Here is a 26439-nt window from a genome sequence, read left to right on the forward strand (position 1 = left end):
GTTATACTGACATTGGTGATGTTCAGTAACACCGCGGTGTCCTCTGAAAATTCTCCTGTATCCCCAGCACAAGACATACAGGTACCCGTGACATGCAGTTTCTCAGAAGAAAAGATATGGCGTGAATACTGCTGAACAGGGTGTCTCACACAGGTAATACGACATGACCAATATCTCATTCTCTCCCTTTTTGGAGCTTGCTGTGGAGCTAAAGACCTTGCACGCTTCCCTTGGTTCATCTACCAAGTCCTCAAGCTCTGAAGGGCCCCACCGCTACCAGGGCTCACAGCAGTCAGTGCCATGGGCTGGGTTTCACCAGCCACCCACGCGGAGTCTGCGTTTCTCTACCCAGGAGAGGGTTTTTGGATGCTACACCTCATCAGTTCCAAATTTTCTAGGGACGTGCTAGGCACTGATGGGCAGAACTGTTTTTGTTGTGGTAGAAATGGCCCGATAGCAGACACAAACACCTCCAAGCATAATGTCACCTGCCATCTGGTTACCATTTTTGGGGAAATAGGGATCACACAAAACCCCACAGGGGAAGGCAAACCCCTGTTACATAGTCCTCATCCTGGCATGGAAGGGATTGCTCACAAGTCAGGAGAGTGAGGGTGCCAAAGAAGAAGATGGAGAGCATCCACAGCCCCTAAGTGGTGGCAGAAGTGGGCACTGCTGTGCCATAGCTGGTATCTTACAGCAGGGAGGGAATGCTGGAGCTCAGTGAGCCCTGCATGGACCGGGGAACAGCACTGTGGAAGCTCCTGGGGCAACGGCAGCCTCCAGGAGCCCTGTGCAAGTGATGACCATGGCTGTTGGAGCAGGAAAGTGGTCACCCCAGTTGTTTCCACAGCAGCTGAAAGCTCCCTGGGGTATACAGTATGCAGACAGACTCCCAGGCTGGTAGAGGAGGCAAGGAGGTTACTAACCGCTCGAACGCGTTTAAGGCGCTCCTCTAATTTCTCCTCCGCTTCACGTTCCTTTTGTACTTCCTCCAAACGATTGATCAGTTCTGCAGCAAACTTCTCTGGTTCAACGTGGATATCCTTTGGCATTCGGTACGTACGCTGGAGGAAAAACACACCAGGGGTTAGCAAAAGATGCATGAAAAATCACACGTTTATTTTGGAGGCTTTGATAATTGGAAATGCCAGTCCTTCTGGTGGGGAGTTGAGAGAGGACAGGCTGGCAGATGCAGAGGTGCAGCCTAGGACCAGTGGGCTAGAAGCTGAGCCACCACCACGAGCTCCCTGTCTGGCACCAGCTCTGCACACAACCCCACATAAGGGAAAGTTTTCTGGAGCCACAATTCAACAAGCTCTTTCAGCACGAAACTCCGCTTTGGGATGGATGTGCTTGCTTTCCTACCAATGTACACACAGTCAGGAGGAATATCCTGGTCTCAAAGGGTGGGAAATGGACATACAGACAAACCTCTCAAAAATCGTGCTTACAGTAGCAATCTTTTCACCTTGATAGAAAGGAGGACTCTTACGCACAAATATTCAGCTTATCCCGGGTGGATCAGCATATGCCGGTCAATCTCTGCAAATCTAGCCCACTGCCACAGAAAGGAGTGGAAATCCTGTCACTTCCAAGACATCTTACTTCCCTCCATCTTGTTACAACCCAGCACAGCCACAAAAGGCCACAGTTCCCACAAAGCATCCTCTCTTACTAGAGGATCCTGAAGGATTGCATCTTGGCTCTTCAGAGCTGTGCAACTATCCCCAGCCTGCTTTATCAATACAGCAACCTTACAAGTGCAGAGATACCACTTTTCTGTTTGCCCTGGGTGAACAAATGAGTATTTATGGGAGTTCAAGGGCATTCTTGGTTCCTTATGCTGAGTTACCTTGTCCCTAAATTCCTGAGCTCTGGGATAAGAAGTTTGTGTAGTGAAGTATGAAGCTGACAGCCGCTGGTATTTTTCCTCTTATTTTTATCCCTTCTGCATTATTTTGTTAAATAGTAGAAAAAATAAAATGACACAGCGGAGATAAAAATTTAATTTGGAGGAAAAATATATGGAAAATTCAACAGTATAAAAACCTGCATTCAAGTATTTCAATACCAGCATGAGAGAAATATACACTCTATAGGACCAGAGATAAAATTAAATGTGAAGACGTGAGATAATTCATAGCAAAAGAACAAATGCAGCACCAGAAGCAGACATCAAGCTTGAATTCTTTAAGGGAGGATGAGAGACCACCTGAATTTATCCCAGATCAGCCGAAAGATCAATGTGGAAGACTAAAATAATGTTTTGCCTCAAAACCTGACAAAAGTATGCAAATCATATTGGTTTTTTTCTCTGCCACCTGCCGAGTGGAAGGCAGGGGAAGAAAAATAAAGGCAGTAAGTATCCGACTGATGGCACTGAGAAGCTGAAGACATCTTTTATGACACCCAAGTTGGGTTGCAGAGGTCTCAGTTAAAGCATCGTGTGTTTTGTTCGCCGAGAGCAAGGCCCAGCGAACCCTGTCAGCAAACCTCAATTCCAGTGCTCACTGCCATCGCCTTCTCTTCTGCGCAGGATGGTGCTGGGATGCAGTGTCCCTGGGGACATCTGCGGACACAATGCGGCTTTGCAGGCAAAAGGACTGCCTGCTCTAGCATTCGCTTTCTGTGACAAGCAGAGGGACCAACAGCTTCACCTGAAGCTGTCCCAGGCAGGACTGACCCATCTGAGCTGCGAACAGCCTCAATCAATCATCCCCTTCATCCAGGGATGCAGCAGCTGGAGAGGGCATAACACGTGTGAGCTACCAGGTGGCTCCCACCTTGGGATGACAAAGTCTTTGCTTCTACCAGGACCTCCAGCCCTGCAAATCAATGGCCTGTATTAAAAATAAACACTGCAGAAAAAGATTTTCATCGACAAAAATTACATTTAGTCTTGAAATATTCACAAAAGAGCCAAAGTGGCATACTTCGTCCCAGCGCCTGGACCTTGTATTGTCCAGAAATGGGCCCCAGACATGCTGTCATGGGGGAAGATGTGGCAGAGCTAGTCCCTGCTCTGTTACTCCCTGGGGAGCTTCTAGGATCCAAGTGATGTTTCCACATTCCCCCCGCATAGCCTGGGGGAGCACTTCTGGCTAAGGGAGTCTGCTTTCATCAGAAACCCCAAACCCATGACCACCACCATCCATCCCGTGAGGCAGCGCCAGTGATTCCTGAGGAGGGAAATCTCTCTCTCACCTGACAAGTCACAACCCGTCGGGTGATGTGTTCACTCCCTTCTGCCACCTCAGACATGCCAACTCTCCCTGCGGTTGTTTATATGATGGCAGCACCAAGCCCTTCTCCGTTAGAAACTTAATGACCCTAATGAGAGGCAGCTCAGCACTCAGCAGTTACAGTCTCGGGTCTCCCCATTGCAGCTACCGCCATCGGCTGCCATAGAAAAGCAGAACCAGGAAAGAACCTACCTTTATTTTCATAGCCTTTGATGCAATGCATCATCCCAAACCAAAGTCTCTCCTGAGCCCCCAGCAGCAGTGGGTGCAAAGGCTGAAGTTTGCTAACCTGCATGTTCGAGTCCTGTTACAATAAGGTGGCTCCCTCCAGGCCTGGCAATGCTTAAGGACCACAGCTCCATCTCTGGTGAGGATCTAAAGACATTCAGGGTCACTGCTGTAACCAGGGAACTTGAGATAAGACAATATTGGTCTTTTACAACTAATACTTCAGCATGTTTATCCACAGTCTCTCAAAGTCTGGAGGTGACTGAAGCTCGACTACAGAAATGAAAATAATCGAACTCAAGAATCTTTAAGATGAACTCATTTTCCTCTCTCTCTGATAAACCACTGCATCTGCAAAACCCCTGACCCATCCTTGGAGCTCTCCACTCAGCACAACAGCCTGCAGAAGTTCTCAGCAGCCCATTCAAGGGTGGAAGATGCAGTCCCCTCTGTGAAGCCATCTCTGCAAGGGTCTCCGGGATCATCCAAGTTCAATGCAACTAAAATAAACCTCACTTCACCCCACGGATACCAGTTGTATGCGCCCTGCGTTGTCCTGGTGGGTACCTGTAATGGTGACTCATGGAAAGTTGGCAAGCAGGATGATGCTCTGAACATTGTCTGACTTTATTCCTATCCCAAAGGATGAGCTACAGAGACTTCCCCAAAACTAACAATATTGCAGAATAATGAATGCAAATTCCCTGTGCTGAAGCAATACTGATAACTGCTGAGGGCTCTCTCTATCTCCCTGGACAGCAAACATGGACTGCATTGACCTGGTTCAAAAGGCTTAAGACAAAAAAGTGTTTGAAACTTTTACCAAATGACGGGCCTGACTTCGGAAGGGAGACATGCTCCATCAAAAACTAGCTAGGCTGAGCCTGTGCCTGGAGGAGGATCCTTCAGGGCTTTGGGATTTTGAACCTGCCCCCCGGCTTCCCGTGGGCATACAGAGCCCTGCCAAGGGAGTTGTAAATAAGCTGTTTATTGTTCTGAAATTAGAAGGGCTCCCAATGCTTTTGTTCCAAGTAAAGGGTGCAGCACTCTCTGAGAGCTGACTGGTTTGGGAGGATCCAGCCCTCCAGTATGGATAAGAATGAGATCTCTGGACATTTTCTGGGTCAACAATTCAGAAAGGAAGCGCTTCATTTTAAAGAACTGTTTTATTTATTGCTTTATTTAATTATCTATCTACTTCTATTTAATGCCACTAGTTCAGATGGGTCTGTCCAGAACCAAACCATGCTGAGTTGGGGAGGTTGCAGAGGTCAACAGATGGGAGGCTGAATGCCAGATGGATTGGCAAGAAAAGAAATTGCTTGAGCTGGTCTGGATGGAGTAATCTTTCCTAGTGACAGCTGTGAGGAAGGATTTCTTGGGGTACCTATCACCAGGACATTGTCCTTGACATGTGAAGTATCTGAAGCTCTGGGAAGCTTTGGGAAGAAGCAGCCTGCTAAGAACATGCAAGATGCACAAGCTCGCCAGTAGTTCCACTTAGCACCTGCTTCTTCCACTTAGCATGTCTTCTTCTTTTCTTGGAGCTGATGGAGTGGGAGTTGCAAGGATTTTGCTCCATGAGGCAGATGCAGGTCTTGTGTTTTGAAGGATTTCACCTTCCCTGAGGTTTGAGGATGAAGTTGCACATCAGAACACACCAGCATTCTAAATGTGTGGTTTTACTATGATCTGTACGTGAAAAGGCTGAAAGGGAAGAATCTCACTGCAGCTTGCAGGTTCCCCTTGGGAAGAATAAATCTCAACTGCTCTGAGATGAAACAGGAAGTTTTCCAATGTTATCATTGGGCAGAGGTCTCCAACCAGCCCCAGGAATCCATGGGTTGGGCTGAACCATTTCTGACAGATCCGACTGGACCAAAGAATTCTTTGCTGGTAAATCTCCCTCTTCTACAGGAGGTTTGATGCCTCCATGATGCCTGAATGGCTGATGTTAGATCACAAGTCAGTCTTGGAAATGAAAGGAAGACGGCAGACTAGAGAAGCCAAGAGAAAAGAACTTCTGAATCTCCACATTTCCCAGATTAATGCATTCTTCTGACATACATTTTTAAACGATAAATAGTGTTTCCATACCAGAAACACTTGTGGCAGAGCTCATGGATAGCTGGATTTCAGCATCCACTTTAGCAGCATTGAGGGATTAGGAAAGAGTCTTACTGCTGTAAAGCGCTTGAGGAAAATGGCATAAAACAGCTGATGGGAATTCTGAACATGTTCCCAACTCGCAGGAGCAGAAAGCTCATTTAGCTGTAGGTATCCAGGCAGCACAAGACTAGGGCTCCTCCTGTACACTCCTCACTTGTACAGGATAGCAGAGTGGTCACTCAAAATCTTCTGTTCCGCTCCAGAACACTACAGAAGCCACTGTGCAGCTTGATTGTGGGGCAGGACAGGAAAGCTCCCACCCAATGATCGGGCTACAGCAAGAACATCACAAAATGGCTTCTTTATGCAGTTAAACAAACAAACAAACAAAGGAATCTCAAATCTTAATGCTTGAGGTTGGATTTTTCTCAATTTGCTGGGAAAAGGGAACATCTCCTATCTTCTCCTGGGAACAGATGAATGCCAGAGGTGGGGTAAATACAGTGCAATAGCACAGGTACGGCCCTGCATTCACTGGGCTTTCACCCTTCCTTTGGGAACTTGCTTGCTCCTTCCTGCCTTGGTGCTTCAAGACTCTGCTCGAAACCAAGAGAGAGATGGAAAACCACATGAAAAGCAACACTCATTCGCCATGTAATGGGTTCCTGCCAGAGGCACAAAACAAAGGTCTCGTTGCTTGCTAGAGACCTTCACCCACTGCATTCCTTGGCAGAGTGCCATTTCACAAAACACAACTTTTCCAAACTTAAGAGCATTGTAAGTTTCTAAGTGTTGAAGATGCAGAACACAGCCATCCACACACCAAGATCTCCTGCTGCATAGCAGGGCATCCTACATAACCAGCACATGCCTTCATTATTTGCAGGCAGCATGGCTGCTGGAACTAGTGGGGAGACTCCTATGGACTTCTAATCACTACAGTTCATAGTTTCTGGACCTAAGTAAAAGTGCTGCTATTAAAAGCAATGTAAGTTCTTTCAGAATTTTGCATAATAGCCCCATAACTCATTTGTAAGGGAACGGTAAGGTCTCTAAAGGACTTCTGAAATGACTTTTCGGAAGTAGGAGGTTTTCTACTATCACTAGGAAAACATACCATGCATTCTGCAAGCACTATCAGTAAGGACTCTGGCTACACTGGTTAGATATGAGTTCATAAAGACCTTCACTCAAAGGTTGCCATTTAGTCATTGCTACACATTGAAAAGCATGCTAACGACCAGGTCCAGGCAGCTGATGGAGACTGCTTTAGCCTCAGGCTGCGAGATAGCCTTAACCACCAGCTTTGGAAAGCAACACTTGAAGAAACATTTGCATGGCTTCTTGCTAATTGGGGACGTTTAATTCAATAAGCGTGCAGTTAGAGGTGATTTTAAAAGACTAACTTTATAACATTTCACACTGGTGTTGTCAAAACATATTGTCTAATTACCTTCTCCTTTCTTGGCTGATTGATAAGTGAGGGCAGAGCAGTGCCTCTCTGAAGTCGATGCCAATTCTGTGTCAGTAATTGGCTGGCAGGAGGTGCCAGAGTGTCTGAACTAAACTTTTATTCCCTGGAGAAAGACTAGAACTAACTCGACTTCTCAGTCCCCTGCTCATATAAATATGCGTCAAGATGCCTTTTTCCCTGGGACTTAAATTACAGTGCAGAACCTAATGGGAACAGCGGATGTTTCACAGAAAAATCCTTGTGAAGCGTCTGTGTGTAGTTTAAGAGGAATATGTAATTCTAAAAGACTGTGTAGATAAGTAGGATAATATAAAAATTTATAAGCAGCAGGTGGCCAATTTAAACCTTGTTCCCGCCCCCTGCCCCCCCCCCCCCCCCTTTTTAACTGGGTTCCAAAAAGGTCGATAAAATTTAATGCTAAGTAAAACTAATTAGCCTGCAAGGAACTGCTGCTGGAATGACACTTATTCAGTTCAACAAAAGAAATGTTTGGCAGATGGAAGTTCGTTAAAGCAGAGCTCACTATACATATTTAATGCTCCATACTCTGAGTTTATAACCTGCAGTTCATTGAGGCCTTGCCAGTGCACACGATCAACAGAAAGCCACTATTATTTTTATCCAAAAGGTAAAGCCACTGACAAGCTTTGAAGTCAGAGAATATTCACTCAGTAGTTCCCACTGTTGGGGAACAGCAACAACAACAACAAAAAATAAAGGCCAAGCTTTCAAACTTCAACTCTAACAAAGCCATGCTTACAGTAAAATCGGCATCAAGTGAAATAAAAAGGCACCCAGCCAGCCTTTTCAACAGCGACCACACTGTGAAAGCAACTGTGTGAAAAGAGAGGTGACTGAGCAAGGATGGCTAGTGAGCGTCCGCAGCCAGGGCTTTTATTGTCAACCCAGTGATCAAAGCACAGGAGACCCTCTTAAATCTAAGGAAAATAATCTAATTTAAAAGGCAAAACAAAGAGTGGTGGGGTTGGGTTTTTTTTGTTTTTTGGTTTTTTTTTAAATCAGATTAAAACAAGGGTGTATTTCTGCTGGTATTGTGCTGCTTTGAGCAGGCAGGATGAGAACAGCTGCGTCAAGTTTGAAGGCACTTCTGGAAAAAGCAGATGGAGGCTTTTTTTCTCCCCGTTTGATTTGTGCTGGAGTCCAGCTGTCCAAAGGGGAAAGAAGTACCTTTATTCCCTGCTAGATATTAAATGTCACCTGTAACTTCTCACAAGAGGAAAATAATAATAAGCAGAGCTGCAGATGGTGCTGCAGATCCCTAGCAGTTATGCTCATCTTCCAAAAGCTCTTTGCTTACCTGGAGCAACCAGGGAGACAGTATCAGACAAATGAAATACTTATGCCTGCACCGTCTTTGCTCTCCTGCCTCGTATCCCCAGGCAGGCTTTGCCGAGTCCTTGAGAACAGGTTACAGCTCCCTTTGGCTGCCCAGTGCAGAAATACCGCTCGGGACAGTTGCATTTCTCCCCAGCTGACCTTGGCTGAGAGCTACATCAGCCTTCCTATCCAATGGCCTCCTACACCTTCCACAAACACCTCCAGCTCACCTGAGGGCACGTAACCTGCTTGCAGGTAGATGCTAGCCAGAGCTTCCATTCTCATCTAGGAGAAACAACCGGCTACTGACTGAACGGTTTAGAAAAAAAATGTGTTTTGGGCAGCCCTGGATGATGAGTTTGGCAGAAGGCTACCAAGCCCTTTCTTAGCACATGGATTTCTGTCTTAAAACATCCCCAAATGAATACAGCGCTAAGGGGGGTTAAACTCGAGCAAGCAGAGCAACTGTACGCTAGAGATCTCACATATTTTGCATATTTACCTCTGGGGAAGGAGATAGTGCTACTTACAGGAATGTGAGGTAGTGGCACACGTCCATTTGCTTTGGCACTTTCTTGCATCTCTCTGCGATGCTGCTTGCGGAGTCTGTATGGTGGGATCCCATCTCTGCCGGAATAAAACAACAACATGCCCTGCTTTAGTGCCTTTCTCTGATACACGACGTTAGTTTAAGCCTTACCACTGCAGAGCGGCAGGGAGGAAACCCCTTTACTTTTGAGAAAGGCTTTGCATGCCCATGGCATGCACAGAACCCGTGTGGGGAATGATGCTCGCCCAGGTCTCCACACCAGCAAATGCTCTAATGCCAGAGGGACTTACATGGCATCTACCAGGAGCAGAGCGAGGCAGGGCTCCTGCGACTGCTGCCCTAGGCAGAGGGCAGGGAGAAGGACTTGGACCACATCCTGGTACCTTTTATAGTTGGTTGCTTTCTATAAAAGAGCCTGTAATGTACACAGTAAACCACAGGGCAGGCTAGGAGGGGGAGGAGTGGGAGCTCAGTGAGCATCTACACCAAGGGGAACTCAGTCAGGGAACAAGGTATATATTTTTAAGAGAGCGTGACAACTTCTCAAATGGCTTATCAAAGCAAAGGGTAGGCTCTGCTGCTCTTAAGACGGTCTCTAGCTCAGTCAGGAGTCATGGGCTTGATACTGGAGTTACCTAGCCCTCTCGCCAGAGGAGGCCGGACAAGATTAGGGAGGGAAGCCATGGGCAGCAACACCCAAGTGAACCAGCTCTGCTCAGGTTTGCGCCCTTCCTAAAAAAGCTGTTGACTGAGGTCTCCACAGAGGGAGGAGACAGCGGTGGCAACGATCCTTGATCCTGACAGACTGGGAGCGGGTCTGTGGCTCTGCCGCGAGCTGGGGGACGGGGCAGACCTGCTCTGCCAAGCCGCACGCAGCCCTTCTGCAAAGATGGAGGCCTGGGTGCACGTGGGTCCCAGCGACAGGGTGCCAGGGGGGGCAGAAGCACCAGGCTTTGCTAACCACCCCTAATGGCAAAGCACCACGGGCTGAGTATGACTTCAGGAGAAGAAAGGAAACGCATTTTTGTTCTCACCATTGCGACCACCCTGCTTACACCCAGGGACGAGGAGAATGCGAGTGAAGCGGAGCCCAGTTACAAGATCAGGACATGGGCCCATCTCCTGGTGACACTGGGTTATTTTGAGAAAAATCAATGAATGCAAAAACAAATGCCAGCCTGGAGCTTGGCAGTTTGGAGCTTCCCTTTTTTATTTTACACATTTCCCTGATTCAGTAAAAGTAACCGCTTGGGAAGGCTGTGCAATGCCACAGAAACGGGTGGAAATGAATGGAGGGATTTGGTTTGTCCGAAGTACCAAATAACTTCCATGCACACGCACTGCCTCCTTTCAACCCCACACCACTCTGAGCAGTGCAAACGAGCCAGTCCCAACACATCTCACAACAACGAGATGTTTGCACAAGCAAAATGTACTTAGCACCTACTCCCCTCCCCAATTGCCAAGCACAGCTGCTTCTCGAGAACATAAACCAAACAGTTTAACCAGCAGATTTTTAAAGTCGAGATGCCGTTTGGCAAGGGAAACACAATTTACTGCCGTGCTTTGCCTGCAAACCTCCCGAGTTACAAGCACCAGCCTGTGCAAGGATGGTCACCATCAGCTCTCCCATTTCCATCATGCCTGCTGCCCCGCTGGCTCCCTGGAAATCTGGGTGCAGGCAGAATCGCCACCAAATTACATCAGAAGAATGCAATTTCATGCAGTAACCCAGGCATTCAAAATTAAACACCATTAAAATAAAATAAAACCCATGATTAATGACAAGTGCTTTTTAGTAGGAAGACAAATGAGAGAACAGAAAATTAGCCAGGCTAATTACAGCTCTGGCTAGTGGCTGCAGGTAATGCGGGAGGAGGAAGAGCACGTCTGGGAGCATCACCTCTGCTGCGCCCGGCAGTGACACGTTATGGGAGCAGAGCAATTTCCCCAAGCGTTGCTATACCGACAGGCGATTACGATAGCTTTCATTAGGTGGCTTCATTTTCTTTAATGACGAACCTCCATTTGAAAAATAACTTAAGAGTCACAACGGTTAAGGAGTTTCATTGCATCACGATGTGATTTTTTTGAGACTGGATGGCAACAAAACAACTGGCAATTTTTACAGGGAAAAAAAAAATTCTGGGGGATTATATCGCTGGTTGGCATCAATAGACAACATTTCAGCTTAACCGCTGCACAAAACCCAGGCGCCAGAACACAACTCGCACGCTAAAGCCGCACGGCCGTTCACGGGAAAAGCGGTATTATATTAGAAGGTGCAATTTTTCTTTCTTTCTCTCTCTTTTTTTTAATTCTCCCCAGCAGCAGTCCCAGCGGAAAGAGCGACTTTTGTTCCCAGCACAGTAGCGAAAGGCTGATAATGGCCTCTAATCTATCCGGCTTCAAACACATGTTCAGCCCCGCTGTGCTGCCTTTGATGTCATTTTAACTAGATTCCCCAATGCCACCTCTGAACTTGGAACATTCCTTCGTTCAATGTACTCTGCCAACTCAACCAGAGGAAGCAAATTCAAAGATAAGCACTTTAATTTTATCCCAACAAAACCTCATTCAATAGATGGGGGGAAAGCAAGGAAAACCAATACCGTACTTTTGTTTTCCTTTTGTCAGGTAGCTTGCTTTGAGATATTTTCAATAGATAGAGAAATAATATATATATATATATATATATATATAAAAATCAAAACTTTTTTAGAGCACATCTACTTTTCAAATAAAACTTTCCCAAACTGTTTTCCCCTGTTTCATCACGTGATTTTCTTTAGCACCAGAAAGCTTTGTGCTGAAATGCAAGGGGGTTGGGGGGCTAGAGTATTTCTATTGTTTATTTAATGATAATGCAATTGGTTTGCTATTGGGGAAACACGGCGGCTTCCTCTCCTCTCTGAATCAACCTGCAAGAGCCTTTGGTGAGCGGGGAGGTTTTGCTGTGGCTCTGCAGCTGGACTCTTCTAACAAGGGCTGTCTTTGCTTCTCCATAGACAACCTCCAAATCCAACCATTAACCCTAACAAGTTGGAAATCACCATTTGGGATCTTTTAAATTAAAAAGCTGTTAAACTTGTTTAAATATAGCAGAACTCAAGGTCATTCTGGATCACTGGCCATAGGGAAGACAGGAAACAAATCCACAGCAAAACTGATATTTTCTAGCAATTACTCTTATCAAAGCACCACTGTCACCAAAAGACCTTTCTCACATTAAGAAGCACGATGGGAAAATCGCCAGGCATTTTGGCCAAAGGCCAGTCACCCGAGGAATAATATTTAAGCCTCACGTTTTTTTGAAGGAGTAACCACTGTCCTAAACCCCTTTACTCCAGGGAATGGCCATCCTTACTGTGGAGCAGGTTTGACTGGAACTGGGGAAGAATGAGCATCCCTCCGGGCAAGCCCACCCTGCACTGAGGGCTTCCCAAGCGCCTGGGGTAAGGCGAAGCTGTCTCCCAACCAAGATAAACCAGACACTTGATAAGATCCAGAGGAAGGAGTATTGTTGTTTAGTTGGACCAACAACACTGTGCTAAAGAGGAGACATTATTCTTGTTTATCCATGTAAGCTCTTGCAGAAATAAAGAAAAGAAAGATATGGACCTAAGGCGTTTCTGCATCTGAATTAGAACATTACATGGCAATTTAATGCATTTCAGCTTCTGCCTGTTGCCTTCCTACCCAGATTTGCCTTAATTTCCCCTGAGCATCTCTGTTGTGACAACCCCTCCCACCCAGAGGCTGTCTCCTCCACTTCGGAAAGATGCTATCCATATGCGGGGGTTATTCAAGACAGCAAGAGCAGTTCAGGACTGCACTGTCAATGCTGCTGCAAGCCTGGAGCAGGCTCCGAGCAGCCCAGGGCCGGAGGCAGAGCCCCAAAGCCCCGACCTACCACTGACCCACCGCTGAACACCAGCGGCGAGCGACTCAGCCCCACCTGTGGCCATGGCAAGCTTGCTGGGCCAGCGCTCGCCGGAGCCTTTCAGCGTGTCCTCTCCAGACCTTGCCTCCACACAAACCAGCTAAAACAACACAGCTGCCATGCCGATTATAAAAACAGGTTTCAGCAGAGAGGACTGGAGCTGTTTTGCCTACAAGGGCAGAGGAATTCCTATGACACAGGAAGACTGAAAAATAATCAGCGGAGTGCAGGCATTTAAGAGCAATGTTTTTTAAGCCACTCAAAAGGCAAACTCCTCGAACAACAGGGACTGATAACATATTCGTTATATAAATTCAACCCATTACAATAATATTTACCACTGCTTGCAAAGACATCCTGTTGAAAGTTTGTCTTTTAGGCAAGGGTGCTTGTAGCTGGTACCACAAAAGTGACTTTTAAAAACACTTTAGTGAGCTGGGCGCTCCTGAAAAGCCTGTGCCTGCCTCCTTTCACCCCAGCTCAAGAGGCCAGATGGCCAGAGCATCACCCAGGTCCTTGCTAATGGCTTTGCATAGCTGGGCTGTGCACGCAGCCAAATCCAAAACCCACTTTGCCATGATCAATACAATATCAAAGCTTGGAAGGGAGCTGGTGACAACTGCAATACATCGGAGTACAAGCAACCGCTCAGTGTGTCTGCCTTCTCCACCAACTTGAGTTGGCCAACACTGCAAGAGCATGCCTTGCATCAAGCCATGCTCTCTGCGCACCCGCCTGCTTTCCTGGTTTATTAGCACTCCTCAATTAGCTGACGTTTGCATCCTGATTGTCTGGACACATTCTCCTATGATGGAGGGTCACCGAGGTTTCTGCCTTGGGATCACACCCCGTTCATGTGCTGCCTTGGAGCAGAAACCACATTTCTTCCTTATTGAGCTTGACTGCTGTATGTAAACAGCACACATAGGGAAGAACCTCGCTCATCAGCAAACGAGGCTTTTATTGCCATTTTCCTCAGAGGAGGCCTAAATTCAAAGCACTGAGACATGCAAGTCTTGTCAAGCAGCAGGAGTCCCTTCTTTAACTTGCGTCTGGTTGTTCTTCATTTTTGCTGCCTTGAGCAATTCTGCAAAAATTCCTTTGAAACTCAGGAGGCAGATAGGTTCAGCAATGCCATGTAAAAAACGAACAAAACCTGGTACTGGAGTTCTAAAGCATGTAATGAAGAGCAAGTGCTGAAAACAGACAGATTCTTTGTAAGCCAAAGGTCAAGGCTGCACGTCCAGAATCCCAATTTGGGGATCAATCTGCATGCATCCAGTTTAAAATGTACAGAAAGAAAGATCACAGGTTCACCCTTATGATTTTTGAAACTTACTTAAAATGAACCACTGAGATTGGGTTAGTTATTAGCAGAAGGCAGCACACATATAAGTGGTAATTAAAGTCCTAGAAGCAGCCTATGGTGGGCATAGGAGGGATAAAATGCCTAAAGGAAAAAGGAGCAAAGAAAAAAGAATGCATAGGATGGTCAAACAGAAATTATTCTGCCTGTGAAAGAAATAAATTATGGCAACTGCAATAAAAATTAGGAGGGTTAAGAACTCTGGCATAAATGATCACAACTTATTGCAGGTATAACCATCAGTGCAACCCCGTGAGCCTGCTGGACCAGTGAAAAAGGAAGTGCTAAAAGCTAATTAATTTTGAAGAGTTCTTACATCTGTCTCTCCTGATAACAAGAAGTTACATGACCCCTGCTAGCTTCAGAGTGCTCCTCCATATAAACTGATGAATATGAAGAATCGCAGAAGGATGTGGCAAAGCAGCTGGAATTGTATCAAACGGAGCCTTTAATTAGTGGTCCTCTACAGCTTTCTGTCCCAGGGGCATCCTCTGCCTCCCATGCCCCTTTGGCCAAGGTCTGCCTCCTCCATTTTGCAACATGACATGAATAAGGTGTAAGGAGCTGGTGCCAGGGAGCAGAGGGGACTCAATAGCTGGTCCTAAACGGCTCCAAGCCTCCATGGAGTCAGAGACAAGCATGCTACCAGCTCGCATAGAGCCACCACAGCAGACACAGAAGCCCCCTTACATGTCACGCATTCATGCACCACCCATTAACAACATCCGTGACACAGGCTGGAAAGTTTCTCCAACAAGGTCTGACAGCTCCTGACATTCACAGTGACACTAAACGAGCCTCTTGGAGGACTTTGTGTTTACAGCACTGCCGTTAATAAAACCCTCTCCTAATTCTGTAAACCTGTCATCTTTCGCTTGAAGAATCAAAGGGTTTCTGCTCTACAGAAAGACACTTTGCATTTGCACTACTGAAAAACAGACCAAACATTGAATATTTTCCTCCAAATCCTTTTTTACCATCACAGAGATGCAGTCACAAAAAAATCTCATAACCCCTTTTTTTCTCCCTTTTTAGACCATCTTTAAGGAACGTACCTCATGGGTGAGATACAGGGTGCTATCAAGAGGGTCAGAACTAGAAAAAAGCAGAAAAGATTTGGCGGGGGCTTATTGGTACAAGTTGTGTTAAAGTGCAGTGGCCACCAGACATAAACTAGAACTGGTCAGTCACCAATCCTACTGAAGAGCAAGCGCAGACTGAACACAGTTTGGCAGAAAAAAACTCAAGAGGAGAAGTGCCCAGGTAAGTAGAAAGGTCTGTCTGACATTCAGAAGATACTATATCTCAAATCACTTACTACAAAGCCATCCAACATTTCCAATGCTTCTTGCATCTGGCAAGAAACACTGCAGGAACTCTGACCGAGCACGATTTATTTTAGTTCACTCAAAATATTTTATGTTGCAAACGTTCCCAAGACTGGTAAGGCTGAGTAGCCTGCACAGTGACAAAACAACCCCGCTTGAAAAGAAAGCAGGAATGATCATGACCTTGGTCTAGTCAAATATTCCCCCCAACACCAGCTGTGGCAAAGCCTCCCCCAGACCAACATAACAGCAGCACCACTGCTAACGAAACAAACATGCTGTTGTATCACTTACTGTCCCACCCAAGATTGGAGTTACTTACACACTGCTGTCTGTCAGTGACATCGTATCGGCATCACTGGACATGCTCTGCTGCTCACTGTCATTGGCACTGGTCGCTGGTGCCAAAGCATAGCCTGTGTTGACATAGTAAGGGTTAACAGGCTCTCTCCATGACCCATGCCTGCAAGAAAAATGAGAGAGTCAAATTAGGACACAACCTTGACCATACTCTGCATCACTAGGCAGAAGGACTCTGCCAGGAGCCCCAGCATCGGTGACAGGCTACAGAATAAGCTGTGTTCATACTAAGCTGCACTGATAGAACCATGAACAATTTGACTCATAACTGGAAGCAAAAGGGAATTCATGGAGTAATGAAGATGATACTGTTGGAGAGGAAGAAGGGAGGGAACAAGACTATATGGAAGAAGTCCAGTTCCCATCAGGATTTATGGTGCCCACGGGCTAACTGCTTAGCATTGTCATTCTATGAGCAAGGCAGGACATCTAAAACCAATACACAGATAATAAGACAGCATTTTTCTCAGTCAAAACAAGCTTCTACTCTTCCAATGGTAAGGGATGTGTAGCACGGCTCACCCATTCTATACTTGCTTTTACATCCCTCTTTACTCCAACATGTTTGCCAAGGGAGGGAGTTAAAGCAAGAAATTGCTGTTGCTTACAACACACTACCTAAAGCCGACCTCAAATGGCACACTTGGGTACATCAAACACTTGCAAATTCCACCAGGAAGGACCATCTAATCACACCGGCTTTTCCAACGGACAATCTGTTCAGGGATCTATGGAGGCTAGTTTGTACACAACCACATGCCTTGTCCTGCAGACAGGTTATTCAAGTACACGTGCAAGTAGGCCAACCTCCTTCTCTTCAACAAAATTACAGGTAGAGAGACCGCCTGCGTGAACTAACTTGGGAATCAAGTTCCTTGCTCATGAGGAGACCTGCATTAACGGTGAAGCAGCCTGTGAAACAAGCAGGCAAGAGCTCCTTCATGCCAACTCTGCCACTGGCATAGAAAAGCTACTGCTGCCAACGTGCCCCCAGCTCTGCTACACCGCAGGACAGTCAGGCCATGCAGGCATCCTGCAAGTAATTTTGCAATTTGCCAGAAGGAAGAACAAGCTGAAAGGTTCACACCAACGCACCAACACAGCATCACTTAATCCCCCGCTCTCCCTGCCTACCCCTCTGCATGAAGAGCAGCATTTGTAAGATATCTTGAAGTTGAAGAATTCCTGGGTTTTTCAAGCTCTGTAACCAGCTCTGAAAATCAGAGTTCCATTTTAATTCAGATCATGAAGCTCATCAGCATGATCTTTTATTTAGTAACTCAGTAACTGGTGCCTAGTTGATGCGGCTTGCAATGGACCTTGAGCAAACACCTCCAAGGAGGACACATCATGCAATTTGTGCTTCCCTGTTCTGTCATGAAAAGCTTTTCTGGCTGTACTGCAGTGGTCAAAGTCCTACAGACAACAGAAAACAGTCCCTGCCCTGATGAGTTTACATTTAGACAAGACAAGGAAACCCATGAGAAATGCACAGATGGAAGGACCGGATGTGAAGAAGACACCATCAAAGGGAAAAGTTGGCAGTTTCTGCATATTTGTATAGAGTGTAAGTGCAGGACAGCCACTATATGAACTGGGACTAGCAGACAACCCATTTAAGGTGGAGGTTTTCAGAATGATTTATGTATAGTATGGTACTTGGTGTACAAGGATGGAAGCATTACCAAAGTATTTTAAAACCTGAATTCAACAGGGCTATAGCCTTCAGCTAACACACTGCTCGTATAGCTCCTATTCACCCTGCCCTTCTGCTCCTGGACACAGAACCAATTTCCCTTGTAATACAAGGGGTTGTAGATGTTCACTGGTCACTAAGAAAAATCATATTGGTTTAGGTCCATTATGGGGTCAGTTAGAAACAAATTACTCTCCTATTATCACAAAGAGAAAACTAATATTTTGCTTGCCACAAACCAAGAAAAACTGCAAGCTATTTCTCCTTGGATGTTGAAGCTCAGTGTAGTTGCAGAGTGGTGCAAAGAGCATTCAAAACTGAGTGAGCTGAGGTTTTTCACGACTGTTTGAGGAAAAGGGAGCCTTGTGAGGTTTCTCCATGCTCGGGTGCAATAGTCAGTTGGATACAAATGCTTACGGGCCCCTTGGGATGGCGAGTCACCACGGACATCTAGCACACAAACTTTCTCTCTGTCGCTGTAAACGTGCACCAGAGCAACCTTATTTCTATATTCTATCAGATTTCAGAACAGCTTTCTAGGGCAAATATTTAAGGCTGGAAATAAATTGAACAAGTTCACCCTAAAAAGCAAGGTATAATAAGTGAAAACCTTACCCGCCCCCCTTCATCAGTTCTCCCCTTGCATAATGGTCAGTTCTGAACATTAAAGAAGCACTGTGCAGTGCAACGCTCCTGTCAAATCCGATATGACAGTTGCGTGATGGAGGCTGATACAACCTCTTAAATTGAGGCAGGAATGATGGATAGCTCAGGCCTTCCCTGCAGGCAAAGAGAGGATGCTTTTTGGATAACCCAATTAAAATATAGCACCGACTTCTAGTGGACCTTCTGCCAGGACACTCTGGAAAAGGCATGGATTATTCTAGCAGTATATTAAGAAAGCACTATGATATATAGAATAAAATGCACAGATCAATCAATTTCTCCTTTGTGTCTGCTGATACAAAGACACAGCAGCAGAGAGCATCTGAAGAGTTTGTTGGGTATGGATCTGAGATGGCTGAAGGAACCAAGAGAGAGCAGATGGATGCTGGGTGGTCCCTGGCCCCTCCAGAGGAGTCAGGATGGACAGGCTCTCCTGCAGCACTCCATGGCTGTGGGCTTCCCACTGAGGATGCAGGAAAGAGTTTGGTCACAACTGTTGTATTTAGCTAAAATTACACACTTAAGCATGTATACAACAGGGATTACTTCCATTTTAGCTCTGCCTCTAATACATCAATGCAAATGTAAACTTTCAGTAAGCGTAAGTAGAGGGAAAGGGTATAGGATTTCAAAGCAATCATAACAGGTTACATTACTTTTGAGGAATCCATCTGTATTCAATCCTTCTCCTAATGTTCCCTCTCCCTGACAACTCTTTTCAGCTGGCTCATATCACTATTTGAATGTTCTGTGCCGTGCCTCTGAAGAACACTTTCAACATCTATTAGGAGGAAAACATTAAAGGAACATGGAGTCTAACAAAAAAACCTGGTCACTTCTGATCTGGGAGGGGAGGCTGCTTTAAAAGGGATACAGGCACACTCAGAGTGATTTGAAATGTCAGCGAAAAACCTCACATACCAAGCTCTATGTGCTGATAAGGGTGATAAAAGGAAAGGTGAGCATTTAAAGTTAAGACTTCACAACAATTCCTGCAGACTTCTGGAATTTTATTTTATTTTTTTAGACAAAAAGAGCAATGAACGTTTTTGAAATGAACACAAAACATTTCACACATCGCAGAAATAAAGCTGCACGTCTCTTCTGCAGCTCTCAGTTGCTCAACCCTCAAAATAATCACATAGGGAACAATTATAATAGAGATCACAGCGACCCAAGTAAGTCAACCTGACCAGCTGCCTTTTCTTTGCATAAAGCCCTCCACTGATCACTGTAAATTCTGGTAATGCTGACAAGGGCCAAAACTGTTGCAGAAAAGCAGCAAGCATCTCCTTAGGGCTTCCTTCTACCTGTTAAGAATTTATTTTGCATGTTGTCTTGGCTGCATCCCATCCCCAAATCTTCCACTCCTCCAACCAAGATCAGCACACAGCACTTTGAATATTAGCACTGTCAGATCTTGGAGCTTCAATGTAAGTGAGAAGAGAGATGAGGTCCTCTTGAGTCCTCTTGCCCTAGCTGGAGTTCCCACTGCATCGCGACTCCCTAAGGGCACCCTTTTCCTTCCAGCCTGGGATCCCCAGTCTCCTTCACAGAGCTTCACCTGATGGCTATTTCAATTTTAAATCAAAGATGCAAAGTCCCCAGTTTTTGCCAAACATGCCACTCCTTGCTCTGTGTGAAAAACATAGGGCTGGCATGCTCTGGAGAAGAACTGCATCACCTTCAGCATCCACAGTGGGAGCAAGATCTCACGGATCCTGCTTACAAAGCCAAATCCACATGGCACTCCCTTCAGTTCTCAACAGTTACGTACCTCCTTCACTGATGCGCTTCATCAAGCCCGGGGCAGGGGGCGGGAAACTAAGGCAAGAAGGAAACTTCCTTGGAGATGAAAGGCCTCTAGGCAACTGATTTCTGTAGAATTTAAATTTTCACTGGAGGGAATAGGTTGCACAACTCTCTATTTGCAGGTCTGAGAGACATGGTCTTCCTAAGTCTGCTAGCAGTTCCAGTGTAGCTGGAGCAACTCCCAGTCTAACAGGGAAGCTCATCAGATTCATCAGTTTTCATTGCTACCATCTCCTCCAGCTCTAGCACTGAATTTTTATGACATGGGAGATATCCCATTTTCTAGACAGCTTGAGCCATGAGGCAGCTGATAATCACCCAAACTGCATGAGTTGCCTTGGAAAGCTGAGCTGCAGGAGATGTGGGGATGTTGGCAAGTCCCAGAGAAGGACACCCCAAAACGGGCTCCGCAGAAACTCAAGATCTCTCACCACAGCTGATGGCAGGTCGAGCAGCTGCGATATCCTCCCTCCTGCACAGCAGCGAGGAACCTCGTGGCAGGACAATTCCACCTTTCCTCTTTTGGTGGGTGGTGTTTGAGCTGAGGGATGGTGCCCAGAGACCACAAACCAGGGCTGCAACTCAATGAGACCTAGTTACTGAGTCTCTGTGCTCCCACCCTGCTTTTTCACACCAACTTCTGCCAACTCAGTTCAAACTTTTACAGGACTGTGTTTTTGAAGATGACTATTTCCAGAACTACATTTGCAGGAGGAAACCAGCACTAAGCACTACTCTTATTTGGTGTCTCTGGTCATTTTGCCTTTGTGATTGGGAGGATGCAGTCTAATGCTGAGACATCCTTGCAGCTCATTATTTTCACATGTCCCATTTATTCAGTGTGAAAAAATTAATTTTTCCATTTAAAAAGTTATGTACTTCCATCCAAGGAAAAAAAAAAAGCTTCCAAAATGACAGCTCGCTGAGTCTCTGGCTGGCCAGACACAAGCAGAGCTCTCTTACTTCCCATACATACACCTACCAACAAGCGGGTGACTGTCACATCCTTCATGCAATACCACATTTCATTATCACAACCAGTCAATCAAATTAAAAGGTGCACGTTAGCTTATGATGTACGAGCCAAAGCAAATCCCTTCAGCATATTTAAATAGCATGTGCTGACAAGAGTGTCCCAGCAGCAGGGTCACCTTTAACAAGGGATTAGAACAGCATCCACCAAGAAGTCTGATTTACTAGATTACATTAATCTACCACCTGAACAGAAAAGTCTCCGTTTCCAATCCATGGTACCAACATCCATCACAAAAGTTGCACCATACTGGGTATAAAACTATTAGAAATGTCCTAAAGCATTCACAGCATCCCCCAATACATCATCACCAATTCTTGGAGCTAAGAACAAAACGTCTATGAAGATGCAAAGCTGAAACCTTTACTCCTGACTGGATTTAACCTGCACTAAAGACACCAAGTCTGCTCAAGAGGTTAAAATTGGGGAATTAGCTGATAATTTGATTGCAGATCCTCGGGGTTGCTGCACTTAAAACTCTTGCCAATTACTCCAGGTACTCAGATACTGCTGTGCATCTTAACTTTATCACTGCCAATGTCAAGATAATCACATGTGTTCTAGGCAAGGGCAGCTTCTTCAAAGATCACATCAATTCTGGACAAGTTAATCTGTTCTTTGAGGTCTCCAGATGGCTCTTGCCAAGAAAGTTCACTTCCAGCCCTGCAGCCGGCGAGCGCAGCGGCCCCGGCACTCTGCAGAGCATTACAAAGGAACCAGATCAAAGTTGTGTCTTACAAAAAAATGAAATCTGAAGTTTGAAAAGCAACAGCAGCCTGTCACTTGTAGGCTTAAAGACGACTTCTGCATGCTCCAGCTATCAGGGAATTTATGATTACAGTCTGGCTTTTAAAAGCTGATAAAAAACCGACGCTCTTTAGCACTCCTTGCCTTTGCAAATCTGTATCTTCTTCTGCGCTTATTCATCCTCCCACGCTGGAGGAAGAAGGGAAATAAATAAAAACGTAACTAAAAGTACAGATAAAGGCCCTTCTTCTCTTTTATTCTAAGGCATTCAATTCCATTTTAGGACTACGTGGAAGATTATTTTATGGTGAGCTTCAGTAATTATTGTGAAGTATTAAAGTACAGTTACAAAAGCTAAATCCAAGATCTACCAGTCTGAGTTTCCAATTTCTCACTCCTCTGCATTTACCAAGGACACACTACTTCTCAGGCAGGACTAAGGTACAGAAGATGCGTTAATTGAAACCAATAATTTAGATCAAGGATACAGCAAGGTGGGTGAGAAAAGTGGTTTAGAATTTGTCAGAATCTAGGAAGGAAGCTGAAATACAGGAAATAAATGGTTTGCTTTAGGAGGCAAATAAAGACTAGATAGGCTAAATATTGTGGCTGTATTGCCCTATCGCCACCCTAACCGCCTTCAGACAACAGGATGCAACCACTGTGTTCCAAGGAAACTGCAGAACGAGTCCCTCAAGATTTCATCTGATTCTGCATCTACAAATCAGCCCTCCCAGCTCCTCCTTCCCAACAGAGGCAAGGCTGTGCTCATTCATCACCCCAGTGTAATACTGTATTTTGTCCACTAGTCACAGATTTAAAATCAAAACCGTAAAAACCCAATTTTGACACACAACAAAGTCAAGTCCCTCCTAAAAACAGTGCACATCTTTCCTAGAATAAGACCAAACCCCTCATTTATTTAATGGCTCAATGCACAAGAAATGAATTAAAATAAGAGAAAATATGGGCAACATAACGCCTGCACATCAATTAACAGGATGCTTGGATCATCTTCCTGAAATAAAGTGAACGTCGCAGAACATTTTGTTCCATATCTAACAACAACAGGTATCTGCTTAGATTCATTTCAACATATTGGTCTGAAATTATACCATAACATAGGGGTTTTTTGTTTGTTTTTTTTGAATGATGACACGATTAATATGAATCCATAGCCATTGACATTAAATATGGACATTTTCTGTAAAATATGCAGGATATTTGACTGCATTAATTGTGATTGAACAAGAGCCTTACTGCTTTGGAGCAGCCTGGCTCCATCAGTCATTCAAAAGCCTCTGTAGTGACTTACGAAGCTACAAAACTGGGGCAAACCCAAAATCTCCTGTGTGCATTCTGGATATCGAGCATACATTGCTCCCACCCATAAGCCACATTTCCCTCCATGTCATGGCCTCTGTCAGACAATACACCATAGAAGAATTATTTTTAACATTTTATTGAAAGAGACAGAATCAAGCTCGTACAGGGATGTGCTGAACATCCATACACGTTGCCAGAAAAAGTTGCCTTAATAATTAAATTTGTGACTGACATCAAAATGCATCCTGAACGCAGTGAGAGGACCTTGGCCCCGAGGACCAAATCCTCCTGACACCCAGAACAGAGAGGTCCTGCCCAGGATCACATGCACAAGGAGGAATGTCAGAACAGAAGCACCGATGTGCTTTAAGGTCACGATGTGCATTAAAATAAATACAAATCTTTTCAAATCACAGGGCCTGTCTACATGATCCTTGCAGCATGCCCAGGAGCTCGGGTTCCTATCACCAGGCAGGGGATGCCATGGTCCCAGCACGTTCCCAGTGTGCTCCAGCTGCCCAAGGGTTTGGGTGAGAACAGCCCACAGCAAATCCCCCTGAAATGAGTGGGACCTGAGTCCTCACCCACTCCCTCCACTCTCTGACCCTCCAAATGTGCTCTCCCTCAGCCACAGGGCTTGCTAGCACAGAGAGAGGCACAGAGACTGATAATGCAGTCTCCTTCCCCCTGCTTAAACTCAGAGCTGGGGAAAATTCATCAACAGGCTGACAGGCAAGACCTTTCCGTTCTGCTAATTGGCTTCTCAGACTGAAATGACATCTATGTTTAATACAGCAAGTGATTTTATATATATATGTGCTTAAGTGGATGAACACACACAGTAGCCATTTCAGATACCATGCAGCAGTGCCAGCTCCCAGCTCTCTGCTTTCCCAGGTGATTCTCCCAAGAAAATTGGGGCCAGTGGACAGGGGAAACACTCTGCAAAGAGCTACAGGGGTCTCTGCAGGGCTCCTCTGCCTTTGCCCCACAGTCTCCCTTCCCTGGGAAGGCAGGCAAGGCAGCTGGGAGATGTAAAGGAGTCGCAGGGGAAATGGTTCCTCCCAGAAGGGGCAATACGACTATCATGTTGCAGATGTAAAAATATCAGCAAACCCCCCAACCGTTCAGAGCTTTCCACATCATGCCAAGCAAGTGACCATCCGTGCCTTCCTCCCACCCTGCCTGCAGCCCAGGATGCTGCTCCCTCCACAGATGAAGTAAGCAGCCGAAAGCATCTCCCAGCTTTCCAGCCACCGGCCGGCCGTGCAGACACCCACGCAACACGGCTTCCAGCCCAGAGCATCCCCCTTGCCTGTGTGGCGAGGGCCTTCGTGAAACAAATTACTTCCAAATGCCTGCCTTTGAGGCACGGGGAGAAATGGAAGCCCAGGTTTATACCTGGGTCTGCTCATAAGCTAAAGAAGGCAGCAGCTCCACTTGAAAACACCACTGCCTGCAAACTATCAAATTAATCCCGGGATTTCAACAGCTTTTCTTCATTATTTTTCGTCTCAACCAAACCACAAATTTACTTAATGACTAAACCAGGCAAGTGAGTACTTTGTTTTCCAGACAGCGGTAACCTTTCTAACGGGATCCAGGTTTTCAGAAAACACGTTTACCTAATGTCAGGAGAGGGAGAGAGTCCATTTCTGAGATGCATCTGATGCTTTTTTTAACTTCCCCAAACCGGCCAGCATTGTGGTCGGGGTATCTTTGAGTCCTGAGCCCGAGGAGAGGCGCTGAGCAGGGTGAGGAGGAATACAATAAGAACACTGTGTTCCAGGAATGATTGAATAAAGGCAAGAGCATGCTTTTGGCTAGCAGGATTCAGCGCTCTAACTTTGTCTGCCGCTTTTCTTCTCCGTCTGAAGCAACGTTGTTTGTCCACGCTTCTCTGAAATGGAAAGTATTTCCTCTTGCCTGCTCGTTCCAAGGAAAGATCTGAGAAGGCCTGGTATAACCAGGCAGAACTGGGGATTCTCCAGTGCCTCGACTCTCCTTTGCCAAAATTTCTGCTCAACAAGAAAGGGCTTGCAAGAAAGGAATTACGAGCAGATTTCTCTGCAAGCTCAGTAACTTAAGACCAGGGCCTGTAGGATGAGTAAGTTTTTGGATGGGAACAAAGCATCTAGCTTTGGCCAATGACTCCAGACCATCCCCCTCCTTCCTACATACCTATGGAACCTCTGGAGTGTTTGATACCATGGGACGGGGAAGGGACATGGACCATACTGGGGAATGGGAGCCATTGGAATCAAAGGGCAAATAAGACTGCCTGGGCTCAGCCCTTCCTTAGATCACTGAAGCTCTTCAGGAGGGCATAAATCCCAGCACTGCAATTCGTTGTCTGGATTGCTTTCAGGGATAAATTTCTGGACCCTTAAATCACAACAGTGGTGTTGCTGATAGCTGAAATGAAAGGGGAAGATATGCAACTCAAGGGGGCTCCATTTTACAAAGACTAGTTGCAGCTTTGACATTAAACTATTTGCTTGTATCACTGGGCCACGTAATGTAAGCTGAGCCGCATGACCGCAGACTTGCTAGCCTCATTTAAATCCTTATCGAAACAACGGCATGAAACTCAATACTCATTACCAATTTATTGCCAACAAACTTGGTATTTTAATGAAATTACAAAATTGGGTGGTAGAAGAAACCAGTTGATGTAATATTTGAACATCTATGAGGCACCTGACTTAGCGCCTCAAAACCACCCAGGTTTGTTCCCAAAGGCCTTTGACAAAGCCCTACTAATGATGAGGTGGGTAGGATTAGCAATAATCCTGCACAAACCCCCCCACACTTCTTCATTTCACTGAATAAGGTCTGGCTCACCAACGCACATGAAACTAAGAGATCTGCCTTGAAGCAGAGTCGCTCATTGGTGTCATAAGTCCTATAGAAAGGATCCAAGAAACTCCCCCAATTGAACAAGAACCTTTGAGGTGACCGAACTCCGACCTCAGCTGGTAACAACACCAAAAACACAGAGGGCTGGCAAGACCTGGCACAGATAAAGCTGAGAGTCAGGATTTAATAATGCTCCCAGAGGGGAGATTCAGCTGATTAGAAACATCCTAATCTTCTCTCTCAGTGTTTATTAAAGGTCAAGAAGTGGGATCAGATATTGGCAGCACATGAAAAAACAATTCAGTCCAGCAAAAGGCCTTCACAAAGATGTTTCATACCTCCACATTAAAAATTCCTGC

The 26439-nt window shown here is 45.7% G+C and overlaps 1 protein-coding gene across 1 annotated transcript in view; it reads right to left on the bottom strand.

Annotated features, from left to right (window-relative positions):
- AXIN1 (axin 1) overlaps window positions 1-26439 on the bottom strand; it is an 80857-nt gene that overhangs the window by 15624 nt on the left and 38794 nt on the right. Inside the window, exons 4-6 of the mRNA XM_010578393.1 lie at window positions 15904-16044; window positions 8925-9021; window positions 930-1067 (exon numbers count right to left, since the gene is read on the bottom strand). Of these exons, the coding sequence (XP_010576695.1) occupies window positions 930-1067; window positions 8925-9021; window positions 15904-16044 (376 nt within the window). The remainder of the gene's footprint in view (window positions 1-929; window positions 1068-8924; window positions 9022-15903; window positions 16045-26439) is intronic.

The sequence above is a fragment of the Haliaeetus leucocephalus genome, unplaced genomic scaffold (assembly GCF_000737465.1).
Source record: "Haliaeetus leucocephalus isolate CR32 unplaced genomic scaffold, Haliaeetus_leucocephalus-4.0 Scaffold636, whole genome shotgun sequence".
NCBI lineage: Eukaryota > Metazoa > Chordata > Aves > Accipitriformes > Accipitridae > Haliaeetus > Haliaeetus leucocephalus.